The sequence below is a fragment of the Triticum urartu genome, chromosome 7 (assembly GCF_003073215.2).
Source record: "Triticum urartu cultivar G1812 chromosome 7, Tu2.1, whole genome shotgun sequence".
In the NCBI taxonomy this organism is placed as follows: Eukaryota; Viridiplantae; Streptophyta; class Magnoliopsida; order Poales; family Poaceae; genus Triticum; species Triticum urartu.
The window spans coordinates 149,556,969-149,575,655 of NC_053028.1; the positions used below are offsets into that span (position 1 = coordinate 149,556,969).

Below are 18,687 nucleotides of genomic sequence, written 5' to 3' on the forward strand. Positions count from 1 at the left end.
TTTATCAGCAAAAAAAGACATGGGATTATTGATCAATTCACCATCCTCTTCATCTGAGTGTGCTTCCACTTTATCGTTTGTGGCATGTGCATTATGCAACAAGTAGATTCCTGATAAATGAACCTTCTCCACCCCTTTCCTATCCAATGCGGAGCGGCAGAACTACTCGTCTACAAAGTGGGAAAGCTCCCTCCCTCCTACCTAGGTGTACCTCTTCATTGGAGCAAACCATCCAGCAAGTTCTTACATTTAGAATTCCCTTCTAAGCTGGCTATAACCATCCTTATTGACCAGAAAGGAATTGAGAAAGGGGATGCTATAACCAGACCATAGACAGCGTTTCCACATTCACTTTTGAACTTAGGGAAACAGTGAAAGAAGCCCTCATACCCACTCCTCTTTCCCCACCAAACCAACAAGTAGTAGGTTGGTGGGCCTCGGTATCTCTATTTGCTAAGATGGATACCTACACCACTCAATAGTTCCAATTCATTTTTTTATCCCATAGGAAAGAAAATGCTTCAAGCAATTTTGTCCTTTCCTCCTCCGTCATACGACGGTCTTCACAACCTTCCACCGGAGGCTTTTCTCTGTTTTCCTCCTCTTTAGCCATTGCTTCTTGAATCATATCTTTGATCTTCTTTAGGGGCAATTTAAACATGTTCGCATCCCGCGGGAAGCGGAAAGCCAGAAAGAGAATTTCCTCCGTTTTAAGAACCGAAAGGAGTTTATCCAAATTTTGTACCAAACCCGGGAAAAACCCTAATTGTTGTCTTAAAAAATCTATATAAGCAGGGTTATAGGAATCCTGAGATTCCCCTCCCTCCGCTTTGGAGGAGAAGCTTCTTCTATGGCTATGGCCAAAAGGAGAAATAGTCCTGTTCATTATATTCCTCCTAGAATCCAAGGCATTTCGTCGGAATACATCCTGTCTTTTCACCTTTGTAGTTCTATGCATAGTAAGTACTATAGCCCCAATCATAGCTACTAATAAAATCAGACTAGAAACCAAAAACCAGACGGAATAGTAGGTATAAAGCAAATTGCCCAATGTTTCCAAATTAGTCCAACTTCGTACCTTTCCGGCATAAACCGTATATCTCAGAGAGGTCGTATTTCTGTGGGTTGGTAGTAATGGAATGGTTTCATTATCTAAAATGAAGAACATTTCCCACCAAAAGATCAGTCCAATAATACCACTCACTGGTAAATAGCGCAATACTTCTTCGTGAATCTCCGCTATTTGAATATTGAACATCATAACCACGAATAGGAATGAAACGGCAATAGCTCCTATATGAACTACTGGGGAGATCATAGCGGAGAAATCGAGACCTAAAAAAATAAGTAAACCAGAAGTGTCGCAAAAGACTAGGATGGGAAACAAAACAGAATGTACCGGATTTTTAGCACGTACAACCATCAAACCAGAGACCAAAGCAGGGCTCGACAAAACAGAAAGTATCATGGTACGTCGTCCTCCCTTGAAATGGAACTTGAATGCTGGAGCAAGAAGACGCATTCAAGTCGATCTATTACAACCAGCGCGGTTGTTCGTATTTCATTTTCTTCTTCCAAGCCGACGCTCTTCTTATAAAAGAAAGCACTCACTGAATTACTTACTGAATCTCGTATTTCTCTCAGCGCCGAGAATTTTTTACGTGTCCGGGTCGATCAGAGGTTCGGCTTGCTTCTCCCCCACCCTCGCCTATGAAATGGATAACCCTTGTTGCCATAGCAGCAGGATTTTAAGGGCTTCTGTTGAAGCGGAATAGGAGGAAGCCATGCATTCTTTCAAGAATCTCCAACCCCCCCCTTTACCTTCTCTTTCTATTCTATAAAAAGGCGAACATCTAATCTAGGCCCGGTCGCCTTTCTATGAAGGCGAGCAGCCCAGCCCCCTTGTTGAAATTTGGATATTAAGGAAGCCATATTTCGCAATAGCAGCTCTGAGAAGCTGGGCTTAGGGTGCGCCTCCTGCGGTCGTTTCAGTGACTCAATTGGCTGGCTTCCCTCAGCTCAGAATGGTGTCGCCACCTCTCCCAGGACCGGAATGATTACCCCCGCCCGATGGGTCTACATTCATCCCTGGATGTCGTTGGGTACTCTTCACTTCCCCGCCATTCTTGTAACCGTCACCTGTAATCCACGCAGGTGTGTCCGCACCCCCTAGAGTGGACGAGAAAGAAAGGATTTTTTCTCGGAGCAACCCCCCCAGGTTCCAGACCCAGGAGTTCACTTTCCCGTATGAGCATTCGGTACATATATAAGTCAGTGGAAGAGTCAAAGGGTCACCACTACTGAGGATCTCCCCCCTTATCTTAGAAGGGTCGTCTGAGGGTTCGCCGCGGTTCATTGCTGTGCTTACACACTAGGCTACCCTTCTCCGAAAGCTCCGCGGGACCACCTATCACTAGTCTTCGGCCGGAGGGGTTTATTGCACAAAAAGGCCGGGACGCGGGCTCCCGCAGAGGAAAGCCCAACGAATGTCAGATGCAAAGCCCCGCACCTCATTAAGATCATATTGGCATACTCTCCTAAAAAAAGAGCAGACCCCATTGAAGACGGGAGTGAGGTACAACAAGGCCATTTCCATCCACCTTCTCACGGAGCCGTACGTGGACGTTACCGCTCATACAGCTCCCAGCCAGCAAGCAGTTAGCTTTCCTCTAGAAGTCATGGAAGTGTGGATAAATCGACAGAAGGTTTTTATTTATTAAAAAATCGCCCTAACCGTCCTAAATATGGACGGAGAGCGGTCTTGAGTTTTTCGGGGTCCTCGAGATCGCATTTTAGGTCAAGTAGAGACGCTAGGGAGTCTGTGGGCTTCCCTTGGCATTTCAAGATGGCCTCTATCGTCTTTTCGAGAGCCTTCCGTTTGCTCGTCAAGGGGCATTTGACATCCAGAGACAAAAGCAGTCCCACACGAAACTGGGAATTTTCCCCAATGGACGTAACCAGCTCTGCTTTCGCGGTCTCAAAAGGAGAAGCTCCGAACGCTTGCAGTTGCTTTTTTCTCTTTATTCCTTCTAAGCAAGCCTCTAAAGACTCTACTCCTACTTTAAACTAAGAGTCCGATTCTTCCAATTCTTCCAAAGACAAAGTAGAACTTCGTTTTGAGGAGTTTGCCCTCCGTTCGCCGCCGTCTAACCGGCGGCTACTCTGGGATGGATCGAGGTTTAGGCCAGGGGGTTTGCTCCCTTTCTTCTGGAGCTAAGGAAGGACCTGCGGGTGGCGTTTCCGGTAAAGGGGGAATCTCAAGGAGGGTCTCCAGACCTTCAAAGTGCCCCACCACCAGGGTTGGCGTTGTGTCGACGACCCCCTCTGGCTCCGGGCTAGAGGTAATTTCGATGATCATCCCGGCCCTTTGTTCCTCGTCACCATCGCAATAACAATAAGGAGACGCGGTGACGTCGTCATCCAGAAGGAAAAAGAAAACCCCGAAGGTACCGAATGGAATTCTACTTGTCGGGCTTGGATTCGTTTCGTTTATCAAAAATCAAAATAATAAATAACAACCTATAAATAAAAGAGAAATTACGATAACAAATCTAAAGTGAAGCCAATAGCTTATAAAAATAAACCAGTCTCCTTTTAAAAGGAACTGGCCAATTCACTTCGAAAAACTACGCTCTAACTTGAGCAGAAAAATTGGTGGCATTTGACATCTAAAGTTTCACCACCCCTACTACTGCCCGACATCCTGCTTTGGTGAGCTTTCCCCAAGGTGACAACGAAGGTCTACCTCCTTTCGTGCGCCGCTCACCTCCTCCATGAGGATGATCCACTGGATTCATTGCAACATCATGAACAATGGGGCATCTGCCTAAGCACCGGCACCCCCACCACGCTTACGGCTCTATACCTACTAGACCTGTATTTGGTAAAGCTTTCTTTCTATATGCTAATTCTCATGCAGTTCATATTGTCGATATGAGTATAATTGCCTCGAGAAATAGATAAGAATTCCTTCCTTTACCGGTAAATGAATAGGAATCAGGTTAATAAAACCGGAACTATTTCCCCCTTCCTCTCGAACTGAGCTATTTCTCTGAAGTGTACAGTTTCACATCATTACAGGAAATCCTATACCTGTGTATTACCACCCGGTACGGAGCCATCGTCGTCTTCGGTGTAGCGTGAAGACCTTCCCACGGTCTTCGAGTCGTTCTTGACTGGCTAGCAAGCACCAGTGGAATTTAACTGCCTTGTGGTCGGGACACCGCCTTCTTCTATAGAATCACGCAAGTGGTACCGCTCCCCACGGTAAGGAGAAAGACCTTAAGGCATAAACGTAGAGCTTGAGTCCACAAGATAGTATTTTCTCGGTGACGATAGTGGCCATTTTCCGGTTCAGTGGTTGTATCCAGAAAGATTCTAGAGTCATTTGCCGTACCCTCCCAACCAACCATCACATATGTGAAACTCATGTGAAAATAAAAAGCACACAAACTCTTTTGTGTTGGCGAAACTCGTTTTCCACGATAACGTATTTGGTTTGCTGTTGGAACTCGGGTAGAAATGTGTGTCCCAGCTCCAACGCTATTCTAGAAATGCAAAAAATAGAATAATAGATGAATTAGAAAACTCAACTGTTCTTTGTGATTCGGTACCGCTTGAACTAACTGGCCCAATTCTTGGTAGGTACTTATTAGGGGGTGGGCCAACCACCGAATGAACAACGATCTCCCGGTCCCACTTGATTCCTGGGGAATTTAGGGAACCCTGCGGACTTGACTCTTTTAAGAGGAAGAAATTCGAAGTGAAATATCTAGAATATGCTTTACACTCCATTTTCACACAGGTATGCCCCCCTACCTTTCTGTAGATTGATGCACTAATAAGACTCCAAATCCTTGGTTTGAGCATCCCTTTCTTTTGTAACCTCTCTTTGGAACTTCAAACGGAACAAGGCTAGGATCCTAATCTCTATTCCTTCCTCCTTGGCGTCGGATAACTCCAATAAAGCATGACTGAAGTAGATATAAAACGTGTCGAAGAGCAATAGACTCTTTTTTTATAGAGCTTATCATTGTCATTGATTGACCAGCATGACTTATGGATTGCATTTTATGCTGTGCTATTTGAATAGCGAGATTCTTGAAAGGCGGAGGAAATAGACTTTCTTGCTCCTGCATCATTCTTGCTAAGGGCATCTAAGGAACTAATCAAAGGTTACGAAAGAGAAGGCTTGAAAAGGAGCTTACTTTTCCCGCTAATGCTACTTCCGCTATCTCGTAAGGAGGATACGACTCATAAACCTCCCTTGGTATTTGGGTAGGGAGAAAGATAATTAATTTGACTGAGTGAGGAATGTATACAACTACCGCTCAAAAGGCAATAAGAAGCACGCACTCCTACTAGACATGGAAGGAGTAAACCTAAAATATGCTTTCTTCCCTTATGTTGAATCGACTTCCTTGTCTCTTTCTAGAAAGTCAGCAGCTGGCCCAAGGTGACCTACTGGGAAATGAAAAAACAATTGGTTCAATCGAGTACTTATAAGCCGAACGGAGTTCTCTCTCATATTGTTATGTTTACCTGGAATGCCATAAGCCTGCTCTCAAGGAACAACTTGAATCACTGCTGACGCGGGACTTGCTTTCACACGGGGAGTTGGATAAATTATCCTCTTGTGGGTATGGCGATAGATAGCAATAGCAACGGATTGATTATGATTATGATTAAGTAGACTGGCTGTTGGATGAGCTCCAAAAGCTGGTGAGACTGATGAGTCAACCAAAGGGAGTGGGCCCTTTAAACCCCTAGGTCGTAAGCATTTCTGCCTATCCAAAATAAGAGGTCAAGTCAATCTGGAATGCGGTTAGTACCTATTAGTATTAGATACAGAATCCTATTTGCTTTGAGCGCCCCTATCCTCTATTCTCTCTATCTATAGATGGAGAAAGACATGCTCGATATGAATTGGGACAAAGAAGAAAGTCAAAAGCAGGAGGTAGGTCCGTGGTTTCAAGTTGAGTAGTGAGTGGTTCCTTGAGGGGAGTCGGCAGAAACCTTTACTCATTTGATTTCCTCCCAAAAGAAGGAGGGGTTTTCCTGTGGTAGGCGCCAAGAAAGATACCATGAAATTAGGCACCAGGTACTATCCATCACACTTAGAGTTGGTATTTATTGTTTGATTCGAATCCCTGCTTACCAAACAGTTGTCATAACAGATTTGAATGACGATATCCAATTATGAAATGGCTAGAGGAGGCACAGAGATAAGACAGAACTGATGGTAAGGTAAATCAAAGGTTTTCATTTACCTTATCATCGTCGTAACTTTCTTATCTATTTGTGTATGCTATTAGAAAGGGAAATTCGATACAACCAACGCGCAAAACCTTCCGTCTTTCCTATGAAAACAACTTCCGCCTGGATAGAATAGTTAGCCAACATGAATTCCTGCTTATTGTCCTTCCTACCCATAAGTGAGAGCAAGGCCGAAGTAGAGCATAGAGCTTAGAAGTAGGATCTGGTAATTGGTTCTGCTCAGCAGATGCAAAAAAGAGGTGTTTTTGGGGTGAGTCCCTGCCAAGTGGCTTTTGATGATGGCGTCGTCAACGTACACTTCTGCATTACGACCCAACTGAGACCTGAGGATGAGGCTCATTAGGCGCTTAAATGTGGCGCCGGCATTTATCAAACCGAAGGGCATCCGCTTGTAGCAGAAGGAAGGGGCAATAAAACTAGTTTTTTCTTTGTCTTCCTCAGCCATATAGACTTGCTGATACCCAGAGTAGGCGTCGAGGAATCTCAACATCTCGCACCCTGTGGTGGAGTCGACAAGTTTAGTCCTTGTACTTCGGTGGAACCAAATTCCAGTATATGGATTGCAAACCTTTTCTGCTTTGGGTCTTAAGTGAATGAAAGGGTGGGTTAAAAAACCATGGCCAGCCCCCCTCAAGAAATCTCGCCCGTAGGTTACTGATGGGATGCTAGCTGCTGGTATACAGGAAAAACATGGTGCAGAGCACGAACAAGATGTGCTATTCCATCTATCTTTCCCTGAAAAAGCGTATACTTTTGTTCTATAAGCAAATAAAGCATACTTCTTTTGCGGATCAAGCAGTCTTCTACCTTGGTGGGTAGCGAAGAATCAAATCAATATCGGAGTATTGCTCTAGCTGCTGCTGAATTAACCTGGATTCAATCGTGACTCTCTGAACTAGGCTGTACTTCGTCTTCCCCTCTGGACCTCGGAAATGGAAAAAAGTTACCGGTGCGTAATTGAAGATTCGGTGAAAACTAGTCGACCTTTCATCACAAATTGAAGCAGAGGCTGTTAGTTGAAAATCCATTTGCAGATCCTGTTGTTGAGGTAGAACCAGCTTCACCAATAGCATAGACTCTATCAGTCGAAGAGATCAGCAGGTACGAGGATAACAGAGACAGAGATAAAGACTTCGTCAACAGAGACGAGAGCGGGGCCCTTTTGAAAATCAGAAATAAAAGGGGCGATCAACAAATTGACCAGGTGTAAGAAGAGGGAACTGGAGCAGAGCAATATGTAGCATACTTTTCCGTTCGAGACCCGTATCTAGACCCTTGTGATCGATAGCCGGACCCATGCTGACGGCACCGAAATCCTTCCCCTCCCGTGGAACTAGTACCACCAATAGATAGGCCCGTCCCTTCTTGGGCAACCCTGAAAGTATCTTCTTGTACGGACTGAAACAAGACAAACTACTCGTGGGACCCACTTAAGATCTCTTTCTTTAGTTTTCTGCTTTATTCCTTTCTTAGAAAAAAGTAGTTTCCCTTATTAGTAGCGCTAGTATCTTTTCATAATGATGACTTTTTTTCAGAGCTTCCTAGATTTTGAGAAGCTGAGGCATTGCCGGCTGGGGGGAAATTTGATCGAAACTAATAACAACTAGTCACGATTAGGGACAAAGCTCAGCTAGTATACGTAATGTGTTCAAGGCGCATTTCCTCCAACAACTAGACTAAAGAAAATAAGGGCGGAAGGATTTACTTAAACATTGTTGCATGAGCGGCTTCTAAATGAGTGGTTGATGATTCACTTTCTGATTATTACCCGCTAGCTATTGAAGCGGCAGTGTGACGTCGGCCCACTGCGGAATGGGTGCCACCTAACTATGATTCAGTGAAGGTTCCACCTTCCTTCCACAGATATAGTTATAGTAGTTCCACTCGATGTGGATCGCACCCATGCTTGCTCAGCTCCAGGATCAGGCTCCTAAACCTATTTTCAATAAATAAGTCATCTGGTCTATGTTGTTGGAGTTCCGCATGATGCCTTAATCCCACCTCTGTGTCTAAGGAATAGCCTTTTCTTCTTTTCTTTATTGTTCGTGGGAACATGTAAGATTAGCAATGGAAATTTAGCTACGGCCGTCCCTTCCTCAAGCAAACAACGCGAGACTTAGTTAACGAAACAGGAACTCCATCCCTTGACACTAATTTCTGATACAGAAGTGGAATCGAAAAAATGCGGGAAAAATGCACATTCAATATTGAGAAAATGTTGCGTAACTGCCCTTGCCTCAAGGTCTTGAGAAACCAGAAACTAGTGTTCGATGGCCCAACAAATCCTATTGGTTTTCGCAGGGGATGTCATTTTTACAAGCTTTCGCATGCTGAGCGTGACTATGGATTTTATATAGTTATGGAATAACCTTCTTATCCGCGAGTTCTTCGGCCAAAGACTCCTGATATCGCTTGTTGGGCCCTTGATTCCGAAGTACCAGTACCGAAGGCAGACTTGAATGCATTAGGTTGGGAAGCGGCCTAGAAGGTGCTTAAAGATAGGTGACAGTTGTGAAAGTTTAGTCGACTTGTCGGCAGCAACTGACCTTTCTTTCATCAAAAGTAGGAATGAAAGCTGGCATGCAGATAAGGAAATCTCTTTTCTTCTCTTCTACTCGGCTACGGACCTTCTAAAAGGAGAAGCAATAAATACAAAAGTGCTAGGTTTGGATTTGAGTGAGATCCCGGATCGGTAGCTTCAGATATCCCCTCAGACTGGAATGAGAATTTCGATAGATTTCTTTGCTTTAAAGCATAGTTGCAGGTAGGTTATGCTCCTTTGCTTCATCCCTATAGTCTAAGGATTGCCAATCAAACAGTAGCAGTAGACTAGCCATATTCATCTTCTACAGTCTCCTGTTTCCCCCTATTTAAAATGGTAAGCCTGCGCAGCAGAAAAAAAGGCGCTCTAATCGTACTCGAGCCCTTAATCCCCCAATAGGGCTTACTTACCCGAGTCAATTCTTTCCTTCCTGTGCGAAAGCAAGGCCTCTTTCTCGACTTTACTTGAATGCCATTTACTGAGCTATCTTCTTTTTTCTTCTTCTGGCGAAAGCACATTTTATTATTTTACGGAAGCAAGACGAAAGGTCATTTCGCCAATCTGGGGAATAACAGTTAAAGCAATCGATCGGAGAAGCCCCCCCTAGTATTGAGAATGAAAAAGTGGATTCATTCCCCAGGCGTGTGTGTGTGCTTTCCACGGGCCTGATCTCGATTTCTTCTTAAGCTGTTATGTCCTCCGAAGTGAAGTGGATTGGTCGGAAGCTAGACTCCAACAGCATCGATACTCAAATAACCGGCTCTGATACATGGCTTAGAACCTTCAATCTTTAGCCATTATTCCCAGTTCAGGTGGTTAGGTACCAAAAGTTATAAATAGGCCCAATTTCTCCTTTTATACTAGATTTCCTTAACAAGGCATCCAATTCTTGAAACAAGTCACGCTCCCTTCTCTTTCCACTTTCACTTTCATGCCCAGTTCTTTTTCGACTTGGCAATCGTAGCAATTTATGTAAAGCCTCCTGATCCGGAGAAACATGCTCGATACATTCTAGTGAACTACGAAGAGAAGCTAGAACGGTGGGAAGCCTGAATCCAGTGAGTGCCCATTCTTAATAAACTTGGGAATAGTAGCTCCTATGGTTTCTAGAGCGAGTGAATGAAACGCTATCTTCTTATGAGCGGAGATAGAGAGCTATGTCACAATCAATAAGTGAGATGCTGTGGGCGAGGAATCTTCTGTCACAATAGAGGTCTTCTTTTCGAATTTAAGTGGGACTAGCTTCTTCCTCAATTGATATTACTGACAATCTAGCAATTCCATCCTTTAGAAGAAGATAAGTAAACCATTTCTTTGAATTGCATGATTGAGTGATGGATGCGGACAATCACAAGCCTACTTTGTTTATAGAAAAGAGCGTATAACCCCCGATCCCTACCTGTTGTAGAGAATCTATCGTCTAAACTCTTCTACGCCATTTGCCGCCTAATACACTATTTCAGTATAATGTTGTTTGCTGGTGCATATCTCTTGATTGACTATTTATTGGTTATTAAGCATTAGTGAGCTGACCTATGTACAAGTTCTGAGTCAACCCCCAGATCTGTATCTCCTTGCCTTATAATCTCTCATTCATCTATTTATGTGCATGCTTTAGCAAAGTCTCCAGCCCCATAAATATTAGTTAATGCGTGATGCGTAAATCAATAACTAAAACTAAAGTGCCGATCATCCCATGCTACCACGGGATTTTTCAACAACATGACATATTGAGAAAAATCTATGTTAGAGCCGCCATTTCTTTACGGTTACATTAGTGTGGATTGTTCTTCTGATTCTTATAGGCCTGGCACCCTAGCTTCGATAGATTTATTTGATTTTGCAAGCTATGGCACATGAATGTGATATGGGTCGTATCCCGCACCTCCCTTGATTCCGTGTGAAATCCATCCAAAAAAGCATGAGTTGGATCGGTGTAAAGAACAAGACGAACGTGGTATTATCTCTATTAGGACGGTTATGAGGCTCTTCTCTTTTTTTTTCTTTATTCAATATCTATTCTTTGTTTCCTATATTCCGCTAATTGTTATCTTGAATGTATCTTTATGCTTAATAGATAACTGGTGATGCTAGAGCTTTCAAGAAGGCATTGTTTTCAGTATCAACCATCATCTACAAATGCCCATCAAAAGAGACCATTTCTCTTGAAACTTCTGTCCCTCCAAGCATTGTACATCCTTCAGAGCTTCCTGTCTATCCTGCTAGTAACTTCGACTCAGTGTCAGATGCAGCTATACCTTATGGAATGGACATCCAAATCTAGCTATCTTAGCAAAAGAAGTGGCATTCAAATATACAGGTTTTTCTTCTTTAGCCTTTTCGCCCAGCGTTGTCATTATTGACACGTTTTTGCGATCTCTGTTTTTGAGATCCTCAATGACTACCACCAGAAAGGGAATGTGACCACCATTCTTATTTGAGAAAAGTGTCTCCACTATAGCACTAACGATCCTAAACAGCAGAGAAAGCTTGATTGGAGCTAAGAACTATTTCTAAAGGATCCCTTCCACTCTTGTGTGGAAAGATCTTTCTTCGTTCAGTCCAGTCTGATTTAAAACGTGTTGTCTACTATTATAGGGGCTGTCGTTAGGGTCACTCCTTCTTATGCCGGGAGATGGCAGTTATCTATATTTAGAAATAATAAAGAATATGGGTGTGATTGTCATCACAATGGAGTAATCGAGTAATCAGCCCTGTAGGTTCCTCTCTATTTAGATAGACCCCATCAACATGGCCATTCCCTTCTCCTGGTAGCAAAAACCCATTAGAGGTTTGATTCTCAAAAGAAAACAGACCAGAAACTCGAAACTATTCCTACTCGCCAGGTGGCTTTATCAATTTGAGTTTAAAAATAGGGGAAAAAAAGGGTGTCAAAAGTAGAAGTATCATATCTTCTTAAGGAGCCCAACTCTAGCTAGAGAATAAGAGGATTAGGTTTTGGCAGGATGCGAGGTGCCAACTTATTAAGCACGAGAGTCGTAAGATCCCAGTTATAGAAGAAGAGTAGGCCAATCCCAATCTTAGGCTGCAACAAACAAGGAAATTCCTGTCATCAAATCGGCCTGATCCCCAAAAGGAAATCGCAATCCAAAATCCCTATATACGATATACGATAGATTCCGGGCACCTTGCTACATGACACTTGTCTCGCATTGCATTACTGACTGCTTCTTCTTCTGATTTCTTTGCTTTGATGATGCCCTTGTCCCAAAGAGAGTTCTTCAGCTGAAGAGTACTTTGGCACCCTAGAACACATCTCCCTCTGGATGAAGCCAACAGGTCTCAGACAAGAGTAGTATCTGTGGCTTCATCGAAAACTATCAGCCAAAATCCAAATAAAATGCATCATAGACCCAACATCATCCTTCACTGGGAACTACAAAAGCAACATCCAACTTCAACCTCAAGTTCATTAACATCAATGCGTCTCATCTTCTTGAACCTATTCTATGGATAAATGGGCACCATCTGTCTCCTAAGGGCAACTATCCATCCCTTTTTCTTTCAAGAATGCGGGTACCGTAGTAGCAAAGCAAGTGAAATATGCCAAAGGGAACCGCTCGGATATAGACGGCAAGGAAAAACGTCGGCTAAAGAACAGAACTAATTCTATTGTATTGATGGCCCCCGAAAGAAAGTGGATCTGTGAGTGGAGCCATCATCCCTTTCTGATGAACCTTGTTGCCCTAGCTTGAATTGAAGGTTTGGCTAAGGATGGGGATCCGGTGTCTTCATATACCATCAGAGAAGAAGGCTTTCCAAGAATGGACGAAGGTATGATTCTAGGAAATCTAGATTTGAAAGAAGGAAGCACCCGAGGAGCAATCAAACGGACATTTCTACGAGTGAACTCGCTAAAGCTGAAGATCCACTCATTTAGGCATTAGGCAGAACTCTCTCAATCCAGGAACTAGGCTTCCTCTCGATGATTCCATTTCTCTTTTTCAGTTAGCTTCTTTCCTATGGTAAAGAGTACTCTTGTTTCCTAGTCGAGGGATAATCAAGTCATTTCGAAAAGGGGATTTATCCGTTCCCCTAGCCATCGAGCAACTGCGAGAAACACCGCGCCCGTGCCCCGTCGCTCGCCGGAGCAGCCGTGCGTGGCGTACCAATTTTTTAACTGGTGGATCTTGTCTGTTCTTTCGAAAGTGTTTCTACAAACGAGTGAGGTAAACCCATCTCGGTCGAATAATTCGTATCTTTAGACCATTCAGAGCCGTTTGCATTAAGTGTTGGGATTTAGTTTGTTGTCATTACCCTCAACTTCATTGCCGTCCACCTCTTGCCGTGTTATTGGCTAGAGAAAGACAACCGATTGTACTACTACAGTGTGAGTACCCCAGTTGCTCCGCGGGTGATTATGCCCTAAATTCTCAGGAGTGGTGGAACGGATTGCTCCTATCTAGGGTTTCCTAGCTTGCTTTCCTAGATTTAGCTTTATCTATCTTTCCGAGATGACCAACTGCTCTTTCTGCCAATCTACTTTAGATTTATTAATACTTTCATTGCGGGACCTATCCCCGAACAACCATTGCTTTTCTTCCGCGGTTTCTTTAGTTTCTTCTTGATTTGATTGAAGTTTAGGGAATTGGATGGACTGGTGTCTTTGGATATTATCCGTCCTACTTATGATCTTCCAATTGAACACACTAGTATTTTTATGGATTCTTTCCCCGTAGTGTAGTCATCTCCAAAAGGGATGATACATATTTATCTGTCCTAGGATGCGCCGTCGTGATAAGCTTACCGCTTCCTTTTCGCCTAGGTAGTGTGAATCTTCTCGAAAAGCGCACAGCATAGTCCAGTCAGTGTAGCCAGGGGCATCATGAACGGATTCCTCAAGAGGAGGTAGGGCCATATCTATCCAAGAAGAAAAGACCTGGTAAACAATTATGCTACTTGACCAATGGATAAAGTATAGATCTCATGCTGGCTACTATTCAACCCTGGCATTGGATCAGGAACGGGGAAAGTACGGACTTTGGCTAAGATGGGGATCCGGTTGTGCCGTGCCGGCCCCGGAATCGGCCGAACTACGCTACACAGTCAGATACCTAAGCGAACGGATAAGGGAAAGCCCGCTATATTATATATAGTAATCACTGCCAAAAGGAAAGCCTGACGATTAATAATAATAGTCTATGCGCCGAACAAGCAACGGCGTATATTAGAGATAGTAAGGAGTGTATTACACGGGGGTATGCATTTATGTCACGCTTCTGGTGATAAGAGGTTGCTAGCTAAGTATAGAAAAACGGAGATATGCGTAGTTAACAGAAGCAAGGGAATATGCGTGAGGTTGGATTTTGAGAGTTTTTTTTTTAGTTTGCCACCGAAAAGCCAATTTCATCCTCAAGGGAAATGCATTGCATTTTTCAAGGGATTGCCAGCTAGGCTAGGGATCGCGTGCGGGTATCAGGAATATCGTATTTATCTCTTCTAATCTAGATCCCACTTCCCTCCACTTCTTGCCTCACGCCCCTCCTGACTCCACATTAACGACTGTCCTTCCACCCAATTCCCCGCACCCTTGCATCACATCTCCAACCCCTGCCTCCACGCAATCTTCCACAATCGTACCCCCCACCTCTGAAGCTTGCCCCCGACGAACCTGTCTGCACCTGCGGGCCCGCGCTTACATCATTGGCATCGCATGATTTAAACATCAGCACGCCGCACTTTCCTCCATTTTCGATGCCGACAGGGGGCTGCTAGGGGGTAAAGTTTCGTTTCGTTCGTGTCAGACGACATGCAAGGGGGCAATGGGCTGGCCAAACGGAATCTATAATAATTCGATACTAGGTCAACTGTACCATCGGACTTGTAAGAACATGTAAATAGTACCACACGAGGTTGTACCAGCTGTGTGGCAGTCCTCCGGCACGGGGTTAAGTGTCCATGCCATAGATCTTCCCCTCTCTCCCAAGAAGAAGATGTTTTCGCTTCATAAGCCTTCTCTTCCGAGATAAACCCTACAAAGGATCCTAATCGTGCTAAGCCTTCATGGACTCTTCTGGATTTCCTTTTCAGCTGCGCCAGCACTCTCTAGTTTCTCTACGAAGATGGAGATGGCTCATTCTCTAGTTTTCCTACGAGAATATAAGTTAAGTTTCTATCGTACTTGAAGTTCAGGAAGGAGTTATTAATAAGACGAGAAGAACTGGGTGGGATATGCCTTTCCCATAACAATAGAAGAATCCAAGCCAATATACACTACAACTATCACTATAGAGTTTTCGCCTACCTATGAAAAGTGAGATGAAGAGCTTTTGTGCTAATAATTTATTATAAAGGTGTACTATCGACCCCAGGTTAATTAATGCCTATTCCTTCTACTTAAAAACGTTACGTTAGGACTTGACACTGTTAATACCCAATCCGGGCAGCAATAACTACTACTAATGCATATTCATATCCCACTAGTAGACTTAGCAGACTGTGACTAGCCCAGTCTATTTGTTGACAACAGACCAGTACTATCCATTCAATGCCACAGACCATAGACGACCTCTATTTTGTGGAAAGAACTCCTTCCTCATATGATGCAGGGCAATAAGACCAACTTGCCCGCCCTACCTAGTGAGAAGAAAGCTTATAAATATAAGCATAAACGAATTCCTAGCGAGCCCTTATCTTTACCTGCTTGTACGGTCCAATGCCCTAGTAGACCATCAACTTGGTTCATTAAACTTCCAGCCTTATATCTACGCTGCTTTACTCCGACCAGTGACCTACCTTTTCTCAGATGGAGAGATTCGGCGGAGTAGTAGGAAGTCCCTGTGGAAGAACTAGAGACAAAACGGAATATAGCGGACCAAGCAAATGAATGACCTAGCCTAGGTAGTCCTATGTTTGACCAATGCTGCCTTGTATGTCTTGATCCAAGATTTCTCAGCAAAAAAAAGACATTGGGATTATGATCAATTCACCATCCTCTTCATCTGAGTGTGCTTCCACTTTATCGTTTGTGGCATTGTGCATTATGCAACAGTAGATTCTGATAATGAACCTTCTCCACCCTTTCCTATTCCAACGCGGAGCGCAGAACTACTCGTCTGCCAAAGTGGGAAAGCTCCCTCCCTCCTACCTAGGTGTACCTCTTCATTGGAGCAAACCCATCCAGCAACTTCTTACATTTAGAATTTCCCTTCTAAGCTGGCTATAACCATCCTTATTGACCAGAAAAGGAATTTGAGAAAGGGATGCTATTAACCAGACCATAGACATCGTTTTCCACATTTCACTTTTGAACTTAGGGAAATAGTGAAAGAAGCCCTCATACCCACTCCTCTTTCCCCACCAAACCAACAAGTAGTAGGTTGGTGGGTCTCGGTATCTCTATTTGCTAAGATGGATACCTACACCACTCAATAGTTCCAATTCATTGTTTTTTATCCCATAGGAAAGAAAATGCTTCAAGAAATTTTGTCCTTTCCTCCGCAGTCATACGACAGTCTTCACATCCTTCCACCGGAGGCTTTTCTCTGTTTTCCTCCTCTTTAGCCATTGCTTCTTGAATCATATCTGTGATCTTCTTTAGGGGCAATTTAAACATGTTCGCATCCCGCGGGAAGCGGAAAGCCAGAAAGATAATTTCCTCCGTTTTAAGAACCGAAAGGATTTTATCCAAATTTGGTACCAAACCCGGGAAAAACCCTAAATGTTGTCTTAAAAAATCTATATAAGCAGGGTTATAGGAATCCTGAGATTCCCCTCCCTCCGCTTCGGAGGAGCAAATTCTTCTATGGCTATGGCCAAAAGGAGAAATAGTCCTGTTCATTATATTCCTCCTAGAATCCAAGGCATTTCGTCGGAATACATCCTGTCTTTTCACCTTTGTAGTCCTATGCATAGTAAGTACTATAGCCCCAATCATAGCTACTAATAAAATCAGACTAGAAACCAAAAACCAGACGGAATAGTAGGTATAAAGCAAAACCTAGTAGAGCAATCCGCCAAAAGCAACCAAAATATTCCTTGGTGAATCGGTCGAAAACTTGAACTACGCACATACATTTCTTTAAAAAAAGGTAAAGCCAAGAGAGATATAAAAACTGGTGCTATTGCGGCTACACCTCTCGCTTTGTCAGGTATACTGCGAAGAATGGCATGGATCGGTAGGAAATACCATTCCGGCACAATATGAGGCGGGGTGGGCATCGGATTAGCAGGTATATAATTGTTGGGATGCCCCAAAACATTAGGAGCAAAAAAATCCAAATGGAAAAAAGATAGCAGAAGCTACCCGACCTACAAGATCTCCATCTCAGAATGTACACCCAATGGATTATTTGATCCATATTGATGCAATGCGGCCAGATGAAGAAGACTGGCACCTATTGAAAATAAGGGGGAGTAAATGATGGAGATAAAAAACGATTTAAGGTGGCATTGTCCACGGAGAAACCACCCCAAAGCCAAGTCACTATGGTATCTCCTACTACTGGTATGGCGCTAAGCTAAGCTTGTAATTACTATTGCTCCCCAAAAGCACATCTGACCCCAAGGTGGTATGTATCCTATAAAAGTTGTCACAATCATTAATAGGAATATGACACTCCGAGACACCGAAACAAATTCCCTAGGACTGCTATAACTCGCATGATATAGACCACGAAAAATATGAAGGTGAACCACAATGAGAAACATACTTGCCCCATTAGCATGCATATAACGGAGCAACCAGCCCCCTTCAACATCTCTCATAATGTGTTCTACGCTGTTGAAAGCTAGATCCACATGAGGTGTGTGATGCATAGCTAAAAAAATGCCAGTCACTATCTGAATGACTAAACAAATACCTGCTAACGAACCGAACCCCCACCAATAACTAAGATTGCTCGGGGTTGGATAATCTATCAAATGCTGGTTAAGTGTGGAGTATATAGGTTGTTTAAGAAGAGAGAATCGTTGGTTCCTTATAGTCATTTCTCTTTTCTATCGTTACAACTCCTCTTCCCCCTTATTTACCCCCTCGCCTTGACGGAAATTGGCTTCGCTGCGCCCTGAATAATCAAAAAGCTGCATGATAAGATTCGTCCCATTTTGGCGAGAGGGAGGCAGCGAATCACCTGGGCTACGGATTTGTCGGTTAGTTGATTCTCGAAATAATGTCATTCGAAAAAAAAAACTGCCGCTTTCTCTGCCAGTTTCTTAAGGCTTCAAAAGAACGACTAGTCATTAAGAAACCCATGAAATCCAAGTCTATTTTTGACCTTTCATGAAGAAGTTTTGCCTGCGCGCAAACTACCTAGCCCTTTTCAAAAGAACGTCGATTTCCATCTCAACAAAGAAAGAACTCAAAATAAATGAAAGCAATATTGTTGTCCTATTACTCTTTTTTCCTTGTGGAGCTTTGGAAAGGAGAGAATTTGAATAAAGTAACTCTCGGAAACTCTTATTGGACGAGAGAGAGTCAATATGATATTGGCGTGGGTTCTACCAACTAAACGAATCAGTTTTGGATTGGATAAACAGCGTATAATGATAGACGCTTCTTCGGCACACATGGAGACATACCTCCCGTAGCTGACCCCTGAATTCAAGGATACTGCCGGCTTTGTTACTAACTGATAGAAACCCCTTAATACAACGTTCGTTTTTCATAAATGTCATAAGGTAGGTAGACCCGGTCTTGCGCTCGTCCGGTTAAGTGGCACATTGTGCTAAGTGCTCGAACCGTTGGCTGATCTCAGCTGTATCGCCTCATACAAATTAGTTAAGCGAGAAAACAAACGGCTACATAGGAGCTCTATGGTGGACCACCAGCAGGAAGATCGAATGGCTTAGCGCATCCTGCGCCTACTGGACCTGACTTCGTAGGATACTCTGATAGACTAGTCGAATGG

General features: G+C 43.5%; 1 protein-coding gene and 1 pseudogene across 1 annotated transcript; both read right to left on the reverse strand.

Moving 5' to 3' along the window:
• Positions 1 to 370: 370 nt before the first annotated feature.
• LOC125523570 (NADH-ubiquinone oxidoreductase chain 6-like) lies at positions 371 to 1,711 on the reverse strand. The gene has a single exon (XM_048688595.1). The coding sequence runs from the start codon at positions 1,520 to 1,522 to the stop codon at positions 476 to 478; it is 1,047 nt and encodes a 348-aa protein (XP_048544552.1). The 5' UTR covers positions 1,523 to 1,711; the 3' UTR covers positions 371 to 475.
• Positions 1,712 to 16,100: 14,389 nt separating this feature from the next.
• On the reverse strand, positions 16,101 to 17,833 carry LOC125525036 (annotated as a pseudogene).
• Positions 17,834 to 18,687: the final 854 nt, after the last annotated feature.

Coding starts and splice junctions, on each gene's coding strand:
- LOC125523570 (XM_048688595.1), bottom strand. CDS start 1,522: ATGCGTCTTCTTGCTCCAGCATTCAAGTTCCATTTCAAGGGAGGACGA.